General features: G+C 42.6%; 1 protein-coding gene and 1 long non-coding RNA gene across 10 annotated transcripts in view; one reads left to right on the top strand and one right to left on the bottom strand.

Annotated features, from left to right (window-relative positions):
• The window catches only part of NPAS3 (neuronal PAS domain protein 3), an 802,977-nt gene extending 795,276 nt beyond the window's left edge, over positions 1–7,701 (top strand). For 7 of the 8 annotated variants that reach the window (XM_016123628.2, XM_016123625.2, XM_036239007.1 and 4 more), the window contains 2 exons: positions 2,209–2,333; positions 3,330–7,701. In XM_016123628.2, coding sequence (XP_015979114.2) covers positions 2,209–2,333; positions 3,330–4,663 — 1,459 coding nt within the window. In that variant the 3' untranslated portion in view covers positions 4,664–7,701. The remainder of the gene's footprint in view (positions 1–2,208; positions 2,334–3,329) is intronic. The other variant, XM_016123630.2, reaches the window with a different exon arrangement.
• LOC107499460 overlaps positions 1–17,686 on the bottom strand; it is a 141,784-nt gene that overhangs the window by 66,179 nt on the left and 57,919 nt on the right. The window lies entirely within an intron of this gene.

Below are 17,686 nucleotides of genomic sequence, written 5' to 3'. Positions count from 1 at the left end.
CCTTTTTTGACCTCTTCTACTCTATGTTAATTCTCTCTAAAGGTATTTAATGTAGATTTCTCCGAGACCTGATTTTCACGCAATCATGTGTTTGTGGTACATTCAAGATGGGTTCTGATATCAAGCAGTCCTTTTACATAAAGGTTATAGAACAGTGACAATATGTCACAGAAAAGGTTATAAAAACTTACACGCCAGAGAGAAGGTAGAGTAAGGTGCTATGGCACTGACGATCTTTTCGCTGGGCAAAAACGGAGTTGTACCAGGGAGACCCATTGTGATTACGAGTCACTGGTAACAGGGACCCCCATCGATGAGAGAATGTCTGTTTCCCATACTGCTATAGCCTAGGGTACTAAAATAATTTATATGGTTGTTATTCCCATTTAGGAAAATTTCTTCTTATCTGGATCTTTCTTACTGCCTCATCAGCCTCATTTTCTATTCTGCCCCCAAATGGAGGAAATGATAAGGGTTAAGGAGAGGTCAATCCACGCAACTTTATATCAGCACTATTGGTCTAGCTTAATACCACATGGTATAAGCTCATGAGTGGTGATTCTAGTCCATAGAATTCCATATGGAGAGGAGGGATTCAAAGACCAGTTTTCAGGCTCAAGAGCCTCAATCTCAGACATGCTGGACCTGTTTCAGCTGACCTAAAGACTCACCTTAAGCTCCATAATAAAAGACTAAATTGGATGACAAACGACTTGTGGATCCCCATGCCACCTGGACCAAAGGAAACTAATATAGATGGAAACTGTGCCAAGTCTATCACTCCCTGGTATCAATGCTATAGGCTAGACATCTAGTAAGAAAAGGACTTTGCCCCTGCAAAACAGCAACAGTTGAAGTTTGTTTTTCTTTCCCACATTCTTGTCCTTTGTTCTTCCCTGACCAGGATTTTCATGCCCCCTCTTCCTACCCAGAGTCCCTCACTTCTGGGCCACATCTAGGCTTGTGCTTCCCTGTCATGAAGTTATTCTCCCCAATCTACTTCCCATGTCTCTCACAATGCTTGTTAGAATTACACTCTTAGAATATTCAGAGACTGCATTAGTGCCTAGGCTACCTTCCCACCATTAGTCTCAACTGATTATCTAGAGAAAGCTTGCTGCTGAAGCTAATTCACACTAAGGCATAAATGCCTGATAATCCATCTCAGTGAATTAACCCTCTCAGGGACATTTGCAGTTTTAGAGTAGTTACTGAAACAGTGACTCTTTAATATAGGAATTTCACTAGAGATTAGCAAATGAGTCAGTAATCGTCTATTGTAAGAATCTCATTGGCTAACCATCATGGAAGGACAAAAGAGGCATTTTCCATTTGGAAGCAGGAGACTTTCCTCATGCCTTCAAATTATAGTAACCTATACTGCTTATACATTGGGCCGGACTTGGAGTGGCATTTTTAGAAGACAGCTAACTCAAACTTGACCAAATACTCTCCCTTTTCCAGAAGAGGCTTGATTCAGAATTAAAAATAGAATGAAAATTAAGCACGTTTGTGCAAATGGGGTCAGATCCATTCTGTTAGGGCCTCTTTCACACGGGGACTCTCCCCACTGCAATCAGATTTCCAGCTAACAAGCCACAGGTGTACACCACATGAGCAGATGAAAATGTGATTGTAATGGGTGTGTTGACAGTTCAGTAGCCATAATCCATGCATCCCAAGGTGCACCTGTGCATCTGTCAGATCTCAGGCGCTGAGGGCTCTGCCCCCACCTCCCACAGCCTTGGAGCCATCTGAACAACTGAGAAGCTCCATCGAGGAGCCAAGACAAAGGTACTGAAGCCATGGACTCATTAGGGGCACAAGAGAAGACAGGGCACACCAGGAGGTATGGGAATGAATCGTTGAGAGTACTTCTCATCCTCCCTTCCCCCAGGTGTTAAACGGGGAGGAATATCAAGCAGCATAGTTCCCTGGCCCCCAGTGGTACCTGATTATTTAAAAGCCTTTTAGTGGCTTTTATCTAGTATTTGGGTATTCAATCATTGTAGCTGGGCACACCTGTACCCCGGCACGTGCAATCCAAGTAAAAAGTCCCATGATGAACTGAGAAATGATTTCATGTTCAGACTTTTAAACTCTCTAAACTCCAAAAGTTTTGGGAAAGGAAGTGGGAAGAAGATGGTCCAAAACAAACCATACAGAATGGGTGTCCGCACTTCTGATGACTGCCTCCCTCCCCTGCAGTAATCCCGAGTACAAGGACACACCGATGGACATCGCACAGCTCCCCCACCTGCCGGAGAAAACTTCAGAATCCTCGGAGACATCCGACTCCGAATCAGACTCTAAAGACACCTCAGGTATTACAGGTATTACTACTTCTCCATGTTCTGCAGTTATGGCATGCCTTTCCAAACACGAGGGGTGGGCCATGGCCAAAGGGCCATTGTCAGAGCACAGAAACTGGTCTTATATGCAACCACATACATATGTGCACACACAGATGTGTGTACACATACATACAATACTTACACATATATAGGCGGTGGTGTATATATACATCCATATATGTATATAAATACTTACATATAGGTGTGTCGTGATACTTATACACATATATGTAAACTGTAGTGTATAAATATATATATGTACACAAATATACACAAATATTGATTGAGCGAACGCTTAATGTCAGCCCTCCACTGTTGGTACAGAAGGAGCCCCACCCTAACCCCATTGCTAGCTCTGACCTCTTTACTGGAAGCAGATAGCAGGGCTGTCTCTGATGTCCAAGGCAGACTGTGACTTTGCACCCCGAACTCACATCCTCACCAAGCTGGAATTGAGCCTCTACAGTGGATATTCAATACCATTGGAAAATGACTCTTTCAGGGTGCTGGACTGTTACTCATTTTCTGAATCTATGCAGGAGAAATCCGTGCTTTCCCACTTCTAGTAATTTTGGGAAGTAGACTTTTCTAAGTAATTCTTTGGAGCACAGGAAAGTTAATATAAAATTTTACCTTTCCTCCGGTCCCCGAACCCTTTCACAGCTACACACAGAGCCAAGGAGCACAGAACACACAGAACTTTACAGGCCCAAAAGTCCCGAGCTTCTTCTAAACCAACCTCTTCCGCTATGGGAAGGAAGGCCAGAGTAGTTACATGATTTGTAATCTAGGCCCTCAAGAGATAGAAAGCCCAGGCTTTAAGTAACCAAGGTGGTAGAGAAGCTCAGGATGGGGCACAACCCCCCACAAACCCCTAACAGGTGACAGGTGGATCTTGCCCTGCTCATGTGGTGTCTCCTTTGTCTCCTCTCCCTGCACCCACCCCCACCACCCACCTGCCGCCGGCCCGCGTAGAGGACAACGAAAACTCCAAGTCCGACGAGAAGGGCAATCAGTCCGAGAACAGTGAAGACCCGGAACCCGACCGGAAGAAGTCAGGCAACACGTGCGACAACGACATGAACTGCAACGACGATGGCCACAGCTCCAGCAACCCGGACAGCCGCGACAGCGACGACAGCTTCGAGCACTCGGATTTTGAGAACCCCAAGGCAGGCGAGGACGGCTTCGGGGCGCTGGGCCCGATGCAGATCAAGGTCGAGCGCTACGTGGAGAGCGAGTCGGACCTACGGCTGCAGAACTGCGAGTCGCTCACGTCCGACAGCGCCAAGGACTCGGACAGCGCGGGCGAGGTGGGCGCGCAGGCCTCCAGCAAGCACCAGAAGCGCAAGAAGAGGCGGAAACGGCAGAAGGGCGGCAGCGCCAGCCGCCGGCGCCTGTCCAGCGCGTCGAGCCCTGGCGGCCTGGACGCGGGCCTGGTGGAGCCTCCGCGGCTGCTGTCCTCCCCCAACAGTGCCTCGGTGCTCAAGATCAAGACGGAGATCTCGGAACCCATCAACTTCGACAACGACAGCAGCATCTGGAACTACCCGCCCAACCGCGAGATCTCCAGGAACGAGTCCCCCTACAGCATGACCAAGCCCCCCAGCTCCGAGCACTTCCCGTCCCCGCAGGGCAGCGGGGGCAGCGGGGGGCTGCACGTGGCCATCCCCGACTCGGTTCTCACTCCGCCCGGCGCCGAAGGCGCAGCAGCCCGCAAGACTCAGTTCAGCGCCTCGGCCACCGCAGCCTTGGCCCCCGTCGCCTCCGACCCTCTGTCACCCCCCCTCTCGGCATCCCCGCGGGACAAGCACCCCGGGAGTGGTGGTGGGAGCGGCCCCAGCACATCCAACTCCTTGCTGTACACTGGGGACCTAGAGGCGCTGCAGAGGTTGCAGGCGGGCAACGTCGTGCTCCCGCTGGTGCACAGGGTGACCGGGACCCTGGCAGCCACCAGTACGGCCGCACAAAGGGTCTACACCACGGGCACCATCCGCTACGCTCCCGCCGAGGTGACCCTGGCCATGCAGGGCAACCTGCTGCCCAACGCGCACGCTGTTAACTTCGTGGACGTTAACAGCCCCGGCTTTGGCCTCGACCCCAAGACGCCTATGGAGATGCTCTACCACCACGTGCACCGGCTCAACATGTCAGGACCGTTCGGCGGAGCGGTGAGCGCGGCCAGCCTGACGCAGATGCCCGCCGGCAACGTGTTCACCACGGCCGAGGGACTCTTCTCCACGCTGCCCTTCCCCGTCTACAGCAACGGCATCCACGCGGCACAGACTCTGGAGCGCAAGGAGGACTGAGGCGCGCCCAGCGCGGGCGGGTTCCGCTCGGAGGCATCGTCGGCGTTTTCGTTTAGACCTTTAATTCTAGCACTTTGAATTTGAGCAGGTCAGCGTCTTCTCTCAACGTGGCGGTCCCCATCCCATCCCCTCTTTCTTTAACTTGACTTATGCTTTCCTGTAAAGATATGTTTATTTTTGGCCTTCGGAGGGTCAGATGACCAGTTGCCTGCCATTTTGTCTTCTAAGATGTGTGTTGGGTTGTTTTGCTTTCCTTTGCATCTTTATTAAGATGTCTTTAATGTGTATATGCCTCTGCCATAGAATACTCAGTCTTGTGGTCAAGAGATTTCTCAAGTGACAACTATTGGGTTTTCTTCATAAAGATCTTGATGTGATCAAGATTGAAAGAGACAAGCATAAACAATGTGCCCTGTTTGACTAAGTCAAATGAAATGGGTGGTTTTTGTTTTTGTTCCTAATTCCTTTGAAAATAGGGGGATAGTATTTTAGAATTTTATGCAGAATTTAATTCTCTTTTTATGGTTAAGATTTTAAGATTTTCTTACTTGCACATAAAAATAATTTGGGTTATTAAACTTAATTTCTGGCCTGTGACTAGAATGTTTTAAAAAAACAGTTGGACTAAATGTTAATTACTGAAACATTAACTTAATTTCTAAAACCATGGTGCTATCATTTATTAATCTGTAATGTCTTCATACAAAATGCAGCTCCTGGGCTGGGTTTTGGGGAAAAAAAAAAAATGTGTTCTGTCCTGGTCTGGAGTCCGTTGCTGCAGTCTCCTTGGTTAGTTAAGACAAAGCCCTCATTAACGTTTGCTGCAGGACTTAAAATTTTTTTACCTCCCAACTAACAAACATAGCCTCACATTAAATTTAATGGGTCAGTAAAGCCCTTTTTAAAGGGGCTTTTGGAAAACTCAATCAAACTGATTTGAGGAGCAGTTTAGGTACATATTGCCTTTTGGTGAGCTTTTTTTTCCTTTTCTCAGTCTAACTGAGGCTAATTTTTACAACTTCAGTAACACTTCAGAGTAAAAGAAGGAAAATATATTTAACATGTTTTTAATTTTTTTCATTTCTTACTTAAAAAGGAAGGTTGTATTTTGGGGGACTGATTTGATTTGATGGATTTTTTTTTTTTCCCTTTGCTTCTTATTTCTAGGTTGGAACCAATACGGTTTAAAACTAAAGAATGGGTTAATAAGCTTCAAACAGATAACTGCAACTGAAAACTGCACATTAAATACAAAAAAAAAAAAATGAAAAAGAAAAAGAAAAAAAATCCTATTTTGTCTTTGTTGCCAGAAATCAGTGTAGTGTCAAACACTCCAAATGACTGTCAAGTATAAATTCTTCCACTCCATTTTTGGCAGCTGTTTGTTAAGGCATCTAATAACAGATGTGAGAACTGTAACGTGTGCAATGTGTACGTGTCCTTGGCTGTCGTCCATTGCAGTTTCAATGTGTGTTTCTATATGCAGTATATACTAAGCTAATGTAGTTGTTTTGTCCTTTGTCTTCTCTGTGCTCTATCTCTAGTCTGGAGTGGTCCAGTCCCATTCCTGCAGTCCTAGTGAATCAGTGATTCTTGGGGGTTAGTGAATTTTGTGTGGTGGCCTTCCTCTGTAATGTCACCCCTATGCTGCTTCTACTGTCTGTGAACCTTCCGTTTCACTTTTTAAAATTCCTGCTGTTGCTTTGCTGGTGTATATTCTCCCGACCTCACCTTTCTTTCCCTCCCTCTCTCCTCTCCCCTTTTCCTTCCTCATCTTTCCTTCCCTCCTTCTCCAAAATCTTTTTCATTCTCAGAGATAAAAAGACTCTTAACTAGCTCAAGGTTAATGGAGCCATTTTTCCCACATGGAATTCTGGGTATGACTCTTTCTTCTGGAGTGCAACGCATAGCACTGAAGAATAATGCTCAGATATATTGAATAAATTGATGCCATATAGCCTCAGTTGTTAACATTCCCAGAGTCCCTTGTGCTCTACCTATAAGCAGTGGGTGCTTTTCTTTGGTTTCCTTCCAGGGTGGCTGATGGAGCAATATATAACACAATTACCAGTGAGACAGAAAATTATTTCAAAGGTCAACCAACATTTTTTAAAAACAAAAGGGGAGGGTATAATGGAATATAGAATTGTCATATATATATTTGTTTATGTGTGCAATGCTACTATAGTAACTTGGCTGTCCTTTGAATATCACTGTGTTGAATGGATCCCTCTACGGGCCTTCGATTCCATGAGTTGGGCCCAAACCACTGTGGAATAATGCCAAAATGAAGTTAAATGCCACCAATTTTAATAGTGAGCTTACTTGAAGGATTTAAGTAGGTTTAGAAGGTGAAGAAGGCCAATCACAAATTTTAAAGATTAATTTTGGAAGCTCTACTCTAGCTCAAACAATCAAAGGAATGCACCTATCAGCTACAAAGAACAGCTAGACAGCTGTTTTTTTTTCTTTTATAAATGTTTCTGTGTTGTGTCAAAATGATTTCTGGTGATTTAAACTAACAGATAATCACAGCTGCTGTCTAAATCCATAGTGTTAAAATTACAAAATGAAAAAAAAAAAAAAAAACACTTCATTACCTGTGAAGACTGTGTCTGTGTTTTTAACTATTTCTTGTACAAATATATGAAAACTTTTATGAGGAGACTGGTGCCAAGTAGCTGAATAATGGGGAAAGGGATATTCTGTTCGTAAAAATCTTAGCAGTGTTACCAACTCTACAACATATATATATATAAAAATTAAAACGTTACAAAGCGACAGCTATGGTACATTTGTTTTGTGTGAAGCTAACCGGACCTAACTTCCTGAGTGCCTGGCTTATTTTGAAACATTTTTTTTCATTGACCATTGATAATGCTGCAAATCAGAAATGTACATACTTCATTTACAACAGGGTTCTTTTTATACTTTTGTAGATTCTCATACATGTCACATACATGGTTGTCTTTATGTAACTTAATTTTTTCATCCGCAGGTGCCATTTTCATAATAAACTTCTCTTGGATTTGTTACTATCTGGCATCATTTCTTTTACATGTAACCATCCTAACTAATGAATGCTGGTAGTATTTGTTTAAGCAGGTACCTTGGTCATTATTCTTGATTAAAAAAAAAAAAAAAGTAAAAAAATAAAAAGATGTATCCATATTTTTGCTAGTTTTGGAAAAAAAAATCCATAGTTTGTGTACTGATGAGGCTGACAAGGCACAGATTAAGATGCTAATCCAAATACTACACCAAAGTTGCAACCATCCTAAATTTTCAGCTACCCCAACTCATTGTCATACTGAGCATTATTATGCACATTATCAAGGCTGAACAATGGGCCTTCAACATTATCCACTACGGAAAGTGTGCATTTTTTCTTGATTAATGCACAGTAAGTGATGACAGTTTTCATACATTAATCATTTAAAATGCACTCGAAATCTTCATTTATTACAAGCTTTAATGTATAACCAACTGTTCCATTGCTTATATCTTCTCTTTATACTAAATATGTATTTTCTTTCTGCAGACAAGCTGAGTAACTCGTGGTTGTGCTGTGTTATTGATTAGGTCAGCATGCAGCCTGTCACGTTTAAGGCAGGTTAGCTGGCTAACTTAAAGAAAGAAAAAAGAAAACTCAAAAGTTAAGGATACAGATGGGTCACCTATTAAATCTGTGGTGGCCAGAAAATAGAGATGTGAATGAGTTGAGTCGAAAGAAAAGGCAAACACTTGTCCAAAAGCTATGGGCTATAATAATATTATTCCCTAGTTTAAGTCTTCAGTGACACTTGCCACTTTGAGGGTACTTTTTGTTAATGGAGGGTTGCTTCAGACTAGTGGATATGGAAATGTGTTTATGATTGTAGGGCTTTAGATTTCTCTACTATGCCCTTTATGGTCCTTGAAATAAGCTCTTAAAAATTAGAAATAGGAAGAAGATGATTGAGAATACAGAATTGGGTTCCCCCAACTACTTTTCCAAAAGTTATCTTTCCCTTGTACTCTTGAGAATCAGAAGAATATAGTACAGCAATGTTTGAAGTAAAAAAAAAAAAAAAAAAAAAAAAAAAAAACCTGAAAAATTCAATCCTGAACAGATGCCAGTGAGTGTTGAAGGCAGGTTACCCAAGGCACTCTGTCTGCACTGATGGAGGCTGGCTTTTAGTGGGAGCTTCCAAAGCTTTAGGTGATTATATGAGTATGGAATTAGGGCTGGCTGACTGCTCGCTGGATGATTGTTGGTCAGTCATAACTTTATTTCAGCCCCATGATCTGAGGGTGGTGGCAATGGAGATTAAGAAGGGAAAGCCAGACGTGGTGGATGAATTGAAATCCTCATAGTTTTTGGAGCTTCTGTAGTAGAAGTGGTAGAAATCCTGAATTCTTACCCAAGTTCGAGCCCCCCTTTAGCATCAACAAGTTCCCTGGCCTATATTTGTACTCACTGATGCTAAAATGTCACTAATGAAATTAAGAACCTCTCTCGGCCAGAAAGAGACCATAAGCACTGAGCTCAGACCCACGGCCAACTGGAAAGCTCTGGCCATTTCTACAGCCGGAGGCTGGCAGCCAGACCAGGACTCTGAGCTCTCCAGAGGCACAGGACCTTTCCCTTGCCAGGCTGGCAGCAAGCCAATTTGTCAAGGCTCCAGTTTATAGGTGATGGACAGAACAGGCATCACTGGCCAGCTCTCTGCAGCCTTTCTCCCTCCCAGCCTATACCTATACTTATTTATTTGGCAATGAGGAACAAGAGGGAGGAAAAAAAAACTTTAAATAAGGCATCAGGCAGAATAAGAGGGAAAGTCTGCATTCAGATGAGCATAAAGAAACTGATTTGGGTCCTTATAGACTGTAATTCTTACCCATCTTTGCCTACGCTTAGACAAAGCCTATTTATGTTGAGCGTGTTTGAAACAACTTGAAATCAACTTCATCTATGCATTGCAATGGAGAGATAACGTATACTAACAAGCCCAGAAGATAGTCTGTTCAAGCCAAGAAGACTATTATCCAAATTCAAAAAGTGGAAAAATCTAAAACTTGGGAAAGAAGGAAGAATACCTTTGACAATATTTCATATAACATAGTGAGAAAAGACGAACCTTGTTCTTGAGCATGATTTCCAAAGAAGGATGAAAACTAGCAGGCTTAAACAATTCTGGGATGCTAAGGTAAGTGAACAGACACCCTTAGATGTGCCTGCATTCCTGTATCTCCAATGAAACCATTATAAAGAAGGGAGGCTGGTCAGGTAAACTCCTCACAGGCACAACTCATGGCTTGTTCATCTTTGTGTCCTCCCAGAGTACCTAGCTCAATGATTTACAAATAGTCTTGGCTCAGGAAGGATCTGGATGAGGACATGTGAAAAAGTGAAAATGAAACATGACTTGTCATGGGGCAGAGATTCTACTAGAAATGTCCATGTAATTTGGCAGGATGGCTTGAGTTTCCATCAAAAAAGAAACAGTACAATGGATAAAGCTGCAAGTTTATTCATTCCTGCCTTTCCAAATAGCCCATAAGGCTGGAATAGAGTTGGCCATCAAAGATTGTTGGTTGAAGAACATGTGTGTGTGTGTGTGTTCACAATACTATATTCTGTATACAGCAATAAATTAGGTGAAGCAAATAGAGAAAGGAAAAAGAAGAACAAGCCCAAGCATTTGGTAACTGACTTGGTAAACTTCGACATCTTAACCCATGGACAGCCGAGCAAATAGATCTTGGATTCATGAGAAGGTAGTGTTTAATAGTGTATCCTCACAAATGAGCATGTAGATGTATAATCTCAGTTGTCATCTAGAGAATCTCAGCAAAGGAAAGTGCCTGTCATGTAGAACTCACATCTCCTTAACTTTAGTGGTGTGGGTCTTTCTGGCCCACTATTGGATAGTTATAGTTTTTAGAAGGTGTTAAGCTGAAATCTTACCTCTGAAGTTAAATAGACTAAGTCAAAATTCTCTTCCATCTGAGTTGCCTTCAAATACGTGAAAATGAATGTCAGAGTTCCAACTTATCTCTGGGCTAATTGTCATTAATTCTTTCAATTGTTTCTCCGAAGGCATTGTGGCAGATCCCTTCACCATCCTAGTCACCCTCATCTGAATCCACTAGAATTTGTCAAGGCCTCTGTATTGGTTTTCTAGGGCTACCTTATTATCACAAGCTAGGTGACTTGAAACAATAGAAAATTATTCTCTCACAGTTCTGGAGACCATGAGTCTGGATTGAAGGTGCCAGCAAGTTTGGCTCCTCCTGGAAAGTTCTGAGGGAAAGCCTGTTCCATGCTTCTCTCCTAGCTTCTGATAGTTACCAGCAGTCCTTGGCATTTGACTTGTAAATACATCACTCTGATCTCTGCCTCTGTCATCACATGACCATCTTCTCTCTGTGTGTCTCAGTCTTCATGTGGAGTTCTCCCGACTGTGTCTCTCACTCTTCTTCTAATAGGGACACGAGTTATATTGGATTAAGGTTCCACTCTACTCAAGTATAACCTCATCTTAACTAATTACATCTGTAAGACCCTATCATGGGAAGGAAATGGAATTAATGTCACATGCTGTGGTACTAGGGACTTCCTTTTTGGAAGACACAATTCAACCTATAACAGCCCTTATTAAAATGTGGCATGTTGGACCAATTACAGCTCCAGATGTGATCTGATGTCTGCATGGGATAAAAGTCACATTGCATATCTAGCTCAAGACTCTGTACTCTTAATTAAAACAGCCTGAGACCACAGTCACTTCTTAGCAGTCAGATCAAACTGTTACCTCATCTTGAGCCTCTAGTCAACCAGAACACCTTGGTCTTTTCGCAAAGCTTTAAAATAGGTCTCTCCCCTCTCATATGTAGAGACTCCTCATGCAATGCTGGCATGTGTTAGGCGAGGAGAGAAGTTTAGTTCACTAGGCATGGAAGGTGAGCAAGAGCCTGTTCCTATGAAAACACATTTCTCACCTTCATTGTACTTTACATGCCCTCTGAGACTACTTCACCCAGGCCTGCTGGAGAGTAGAGACCTGGCCCCAGTATTTATGAAACCCTGAGGTACAGGCATATAATGCATCCATACAAACATTCCCAGTGGGCCGCTCCCTTGTAAGTAAACTGAAGCAGGGAAAAAACCATCATGAGAAGGAAATTGAAAGAATTAGAGAGAGAAACTACCATATCAGTCATTTTACAGGAGCAGAACTGGGGTGAGAAGTGCCGAGACTCAATAAGTACATATAAAATCACCCACTCAAAATTCCAGTAAGAATCATGAGGCCAAACATATGGACATTCTGCAAGTGAGTAGCCTCCTTTTGTCCCCTTTTATGGATCAAACTCACAGAGGTTAGTATAAGATTGCCTTGTACTTTTCTTGGGACAAAGCACAGTTGTGTTTCATTCCTCTGTTCGTCCCTCTCTATTTGGCAGTCATGAGACACACTAAGAATAACCCAGATAATGTTCCCGTGTTGAAAGAATTTTTCTAGAAAAATAAAATTAATTTCAGTTTTAGAAAATAATATACATAAACTATTAAAGCTCTTTTAATGGGGAAAAAAAGAGGAGCAGTGGGTAAGGAGGTGGTTTTTCCTTGTACTGAAGGAGTTTTCAGATTTATAGCGGAAGTGTCAGAAACAGGATGTAATATTCATGTGACCCCCCCACCTCCCCCAAACAAAACCATTATACCCTTGATGAATTATTGACTTTAGAGTTTTATCTGTGCCATGAATAATCACAAACTTGGGAGTCTCAGGGCACAGTTCATAAACAAATAATTATATCACAATGATAATTTTTCAGGAATTACAACATCAATCATGGCCATGTTATTATCAAGTACATTTTCTGGTTGCCTCTATTCATCAAACCCTCCTCCTTCTCCACCCTTCCGTGCCACACAAGCAAAACTCATCACCAGATTGCCTCTTATTTACACATCATTCAAAGCAGGACAGAGCAGGCACCACAAAATGGGCCAACCCAGCGTTTATGAGAGATGAGTTTTCATTAAGAAAGTTCAAATTAAATGCATTGAGAGATGGAGGAGGGAGAGAATTAATTATTCCAGACTCCCCCAAAGAAGTGTCTTTGAAAAGATTTTATTCAGAAGATAAAAACAGATGGAAAGTTTATTCCATTGCAGTCAGTACAAATAAAGAATAAATAGTCTCTCAAAGCCAAGGAAATAGCAGGCATACGATAATGTGCCACTTTAAAAAGTATATATATATATATACACGGATAAAGCTTGGCCCCTGTTCTACAACTTCCTCCCTTGAGTAGAAAAGATGAGTAGAGGTGGATAGAGAACTTAAAAAGGACATAAATACCTTAACCAAGTCTATATAGAACTATGTAATTGCAATGCCCAGGATTTTCAGGTCTGACCTAAATCACTTTATGATAACTAGTTACAGAAGGTTAGTACAATTTCCAAACACAGTGACGATACAAAAAAAAAACTCAAACTATTTTGCTATTTAACATCACTTGAGGTCAGAGGCCTACTCCTTAGATAACACGTTCATCTCACAGTTCAAAAGAAAAACAGAAGAGTAGCAAAGCAACACGGAGAACGTGCCTTCTCACAATAAAAGGTGGTACTGTCGAGTTAAATTCCTGATGCGGTGGTACTTACCATTAATGCCCTGTGCAAGAGAACCTTTGTGATTGCCCCCCATATTTAACCTCTAGGGAGAACGTTTTAACTCTACAAAAAGAGATACCAACCCAAGTATCTGAAACGATTCAGTCTCCCAGTAACGTCTCGCTCTTGACGACCGCCCTTGGGTACATCCGGCCTGAGCTCAGATCAGATTCTCTTCTCCTTAGCAGCAAAATGTGTCTAGAAAATGGTAGGGCTGATTCCCAGCAGTGAGCACCGCTGGTCAGGGAGGCAGCGCTGCTGGGGCGGAGGTTTAGACGCAGCCTGATCAGCCCCACGCGTCGCCACCAGGCAACCAGCGAGGCAACCTGAGGTTGCAAGGACCCTGCACTACATCTAAAACATTACCTGCCCTCTCCTCCACTCACTTAAAAATCTTCCAGCTTCTAATTTTATTCTCCAATATCCAATTTATTTTTTTAAAAATTCATGTAGTATTTGTCTCATTTTGACAGATACTTTTAAGAGCATTATATACCTTATTTACAAAAACGAATTAAATTTAAAAAGGAAAAAAACCTTCCAGTTTCTTAAATGCACCTGGGCTATTGTGAAGTTAACCTGCGGTAAGACCAGTCTTAAGATATAAACTCATTAAAAGAAGGGGAAGTGGAGTGGAAAGGAGAAAGACAAACACGAGTCCTAGGCCATGGCGCAGTATAAATTCTAAACATCCCTTCGGACAGAGATCCCTAACCTCTGGGCCACAAACTGGTACCAGTCAGTCGTGCCCTGTTAGGAACCGGGCTGCCCAGGAGGAGGTGAGTGGCCAGGCAGCGAGCAAAGCTTCATCTGCATTTGTATCTGCTCCCCAACGCTGGCATCGTCACCTCAGCTCCACCTCAGATCATCAGGCATTAGATTCTCATAGGAGTACCAGTCCCTGGTTCCAAAAAGGTTGGGAACCACTCACTGCCTTAGAAGCCTCTTTCTCCTGCTAACATGATGCTGTCTTCACAAACAGGCCGAATGTGTCTCCTCCTCCCTTCTTCCCCCATACACAAGGGCACCACCTCTGCCGCTGTTGCTACACGTGGTCGCAGCAGGCCCAGCTCTCTTTCTCCCACTTGTCCTTGTGCCTGCGGTCCTGCCACACTCCCTCCTGCACCATAAGAGCTCAGTGGAGCAATTTGACCTCTCTTGACTTCTCAACTCCTCACCGCCCATCACCCCACCTCGCATAATGAGGCCCTCAAGCCAGCTGATAAACTAAAGATCCTTTTGGGAAATCTTCCCTTTTTTAGAAAGCTATGGAGGGGCCGATTATAAATTCTCAACATTTTAATTTTTGGATCACATTATGTGGTCCAAAAGGTGCACATAATCCTCTGATGGAACTGATAAGAGCTCTAAGCTGGACTTGTATAAGGCCCTGCCCATCCCCTCCCTGGGGGGTAGGTGGGTAACAGCCTCTGGCAGAAGGAAGCTGGGCAGTGGGGAGGAAATAAGGAAGCTCACATAAGCTATAAGTTCATAACCCATTCCGGGGAAAACAACAGCAGTCTGCACTGGTCAGGGAGCACCGCTGGTCAGGGCGGCTTTTGTAGGTTCATATTTATTTATCCAGCAGGCCTCGATTCCCACCTGCCTGGAATTCACAAACTTCAGCAGACACCTCTGCTTTGGAGTCATGTGAAAAAATAAAAGACTTCTAACCATTAGAAGGACATTTTTCCAACATATAAATCTAACTGCTATTTTCTTAATAGCATTTTGCAGGATGAAGCCACCAGCAATTATTTTTCATTTTTAGCATTTTGAATAAATTAAAGGGAAGCACAGATTTATTTCTCCAGTATTTACAGCTAACGTCCCTATATGCTGTGCTAGATATTTACATAGTTGCCCAAGTTAGAGACATTTTTCAGACATTGATTAATCTATAACTCTTTGAAGTAAGGAAGCATTATTATCTCCACTTTACAGATGTGGAAACTAAGACACAGAGGTTAATGACTTGCCCAGAGGTCAAGCATCCAATCGATTGCAAAAGTGGGTTTTCAACAGAAGCTCTCCTTTCTGCTTTTAGGCTTAATTCCAGTTTGTTTCAGCTCATCTGCCCTATTCACATCAGAGCTGTCTCCCAAGTCTGGCCACCTCTTAAATTTTGCCTTGAGGCCCTGAATACTCTTCTTGAAAGACCAGCGCTTCCCTTGCTGTCAGCATGTGCCCTCTTCCTATTCAAGCCTTTGCTCATAAATAAGAAATGACAATTCCTTTCAGAGTGTATTGCAATGGCTTTGCGTCACCAAATAGTACTAATATTTTCTTAATTTTTTTTTATAATAGATAAAAGCCCAATAGTTCTGTCTAAACCTAAAACCCCATGTTTTGTTTAATTTCTGGCAGTACCCTACAATTAATTTAATGAGACTTTGCCCTAGCCCAGCTATGAATATAAAGATGAATAAAGTAGTACCCCCTGCCTTAAGTTGTTCACTAAGTATAGAGGATGACAAATGTAAAAAATCATTACAACAGTATGACAAAGTGACATGACCAACATTTGAACCAGGTGTTAGGGGTATACCAAGTGATGGTAAAAAAATTCAGGCTATGATGGCAGAGAAGCCTCCCAGGAGAAGACGATGCCTAAAATGAACCTTTAAAGAGAAGTAGGAGTTAACCATGGGGGCTAGAGAAAGAGTGATTTCTAGAAGGCAAAGGCAATGTCATAGATGCAGGAGAGAGCTTACAAATAATTCGACACGCTAGAGGATGAGCGTGTCTACACACCACATGAGTAGATGTGAGTAGAAGTCACTAACACGTTCATGAAATGGGTTTAGCCCAAGCTTTGTGAGCCAACCTCTGTGCCCTCCTGCAGGGCTGCATCTTCTCAACAAGGGGTACCTTGTTCTCACGTGAGGGCACGCTCGGCAATCCAAGCACTGTTTCTGCACCTGCTGGACTGCATATGTCCAGAAGAGGCATCTTTTTCTTCTTCATACAAAGGAGCCTTATAGACAAGCAGCAGCCCTGTGAGGATCTTGGCCTGAATGTTGCGCTGAGGAGTCTGAATGGCATTCTATGGGTGATGGGAAATTTAAAGGATTTTATTCAAGAAAATAACAGTAGAGTTTTTGTATTGGAAAGGTCGCTCTGATGGCCATTAGAAGGGCAGCCTGGATCAGATAGAAGCAGTTAAAAGGTTGTTGTGGTACATCTCATGTGATAAAGGATGACAGCCTGGGTGAGGAAGAAGAGGATGGAAGGAGAGGACTGGATTTGAGAGCCTCAAGGAAGAGATTTTGGTGATAAGTTAGATTTGGAGAGAGATGATGGAAAGAAAGGAGTAAAAGATGACTCCAGGTTTCTGGCTTGCATATGTGGGTGTCACTGACCAGGAGAGACAGAAAATAGAGAAGAAAGGAAAGGTCCAACCCATTTCCCGTTTGCCTGGAAAATACTCGCCAGCAGTGCTTGCAGCTGCAGCGTTTACCCTGAGATAACTCGCAGATTACAGTCCTACCTCACCCCCAAAGTTTGCCATGAAATATCTAGCTTTTATTATTTTTACCTCACTCTAATATATCGATAGTCTTTGGAAACAAACAGCATCATTCTATTTATAGAAAACATCATTCTGTTTTTAGTAGTGGTATTTCCATTTACGAAATAAATTCTCAATCGCTGAAATGTCAAATCCTAAAAAATATAGCATTCCTAAAAAAAATATAACATTCACATGCTGTTAAATGAACACTAGCAGCAAGCTTCCTTTTTTTTCTTAAGGGGAAATGGGTTAAAAAAGCCAGTGAGTAAGAGGAATCAAAGAACTCCAGTTTAGACATGGTAAGTTTTAAGTGCTTACGGGGAATTCAGGTAGAAATGTCCAGTGAGCAGTTGGAAAATAGTTTTAGATGTCTGGAGAAAAATCTGTTTTAAAGATATAATATCAGAAACTTCAGCACTTAGTAGAATTAGACATAGGTCTCAGGGACATTGCACAGGAGAGAAAGTAGAGAGTGAGTCAAGGCTCAGAATGTAGTGTTAGGGGATATAAAAATTGATCAGAGGACTATGAGCCCATGACGGAAACTAGAGAAGTCAGAAGCCAGAAAGATAAAAGAAAATGTGTCCCAGTGATCAGCGAGGGAAAGGGCTCGAGGAAGGTCAGAGACTCAGCAGTACTAAACGCTGCACAAAGGTTAGGTAACAACTGAATGTCCGATGATTCTGGCGAACAATGACAGCCAATGATGGCTACCCTTTTTGGAAATTTGGCAGTAAAGGAAATGGAAAAGAAAAGGCTTTATTCTTAAGGAGTAAACTTATATTTCACACTGAATGGCATGATCTTTCTTTAAAAAATGATCACCCCTTGATATAAC

Source organism: Rousettus aegyptiacus, unplaced genomic scaffold, assembly GCF_014176215.1.
Source record: "Rousettus aegyptiacus isolate mRouAeg1 unplaced genomic scaffold, mRouAeg1.p scaffold_m13_p_3, whole genome shotgun sequence".
Taxonomy (NCBI): domain Eukaryota; kingdom Metazoa; phylum Chordata; class Mammalia; order Chiroptera; family Pteropodidae; genus Rousettus; species Rousettus aegyptiacus.
This window is presented reverse-complemented; position numbering and strand designations above follow the sequence as displayed.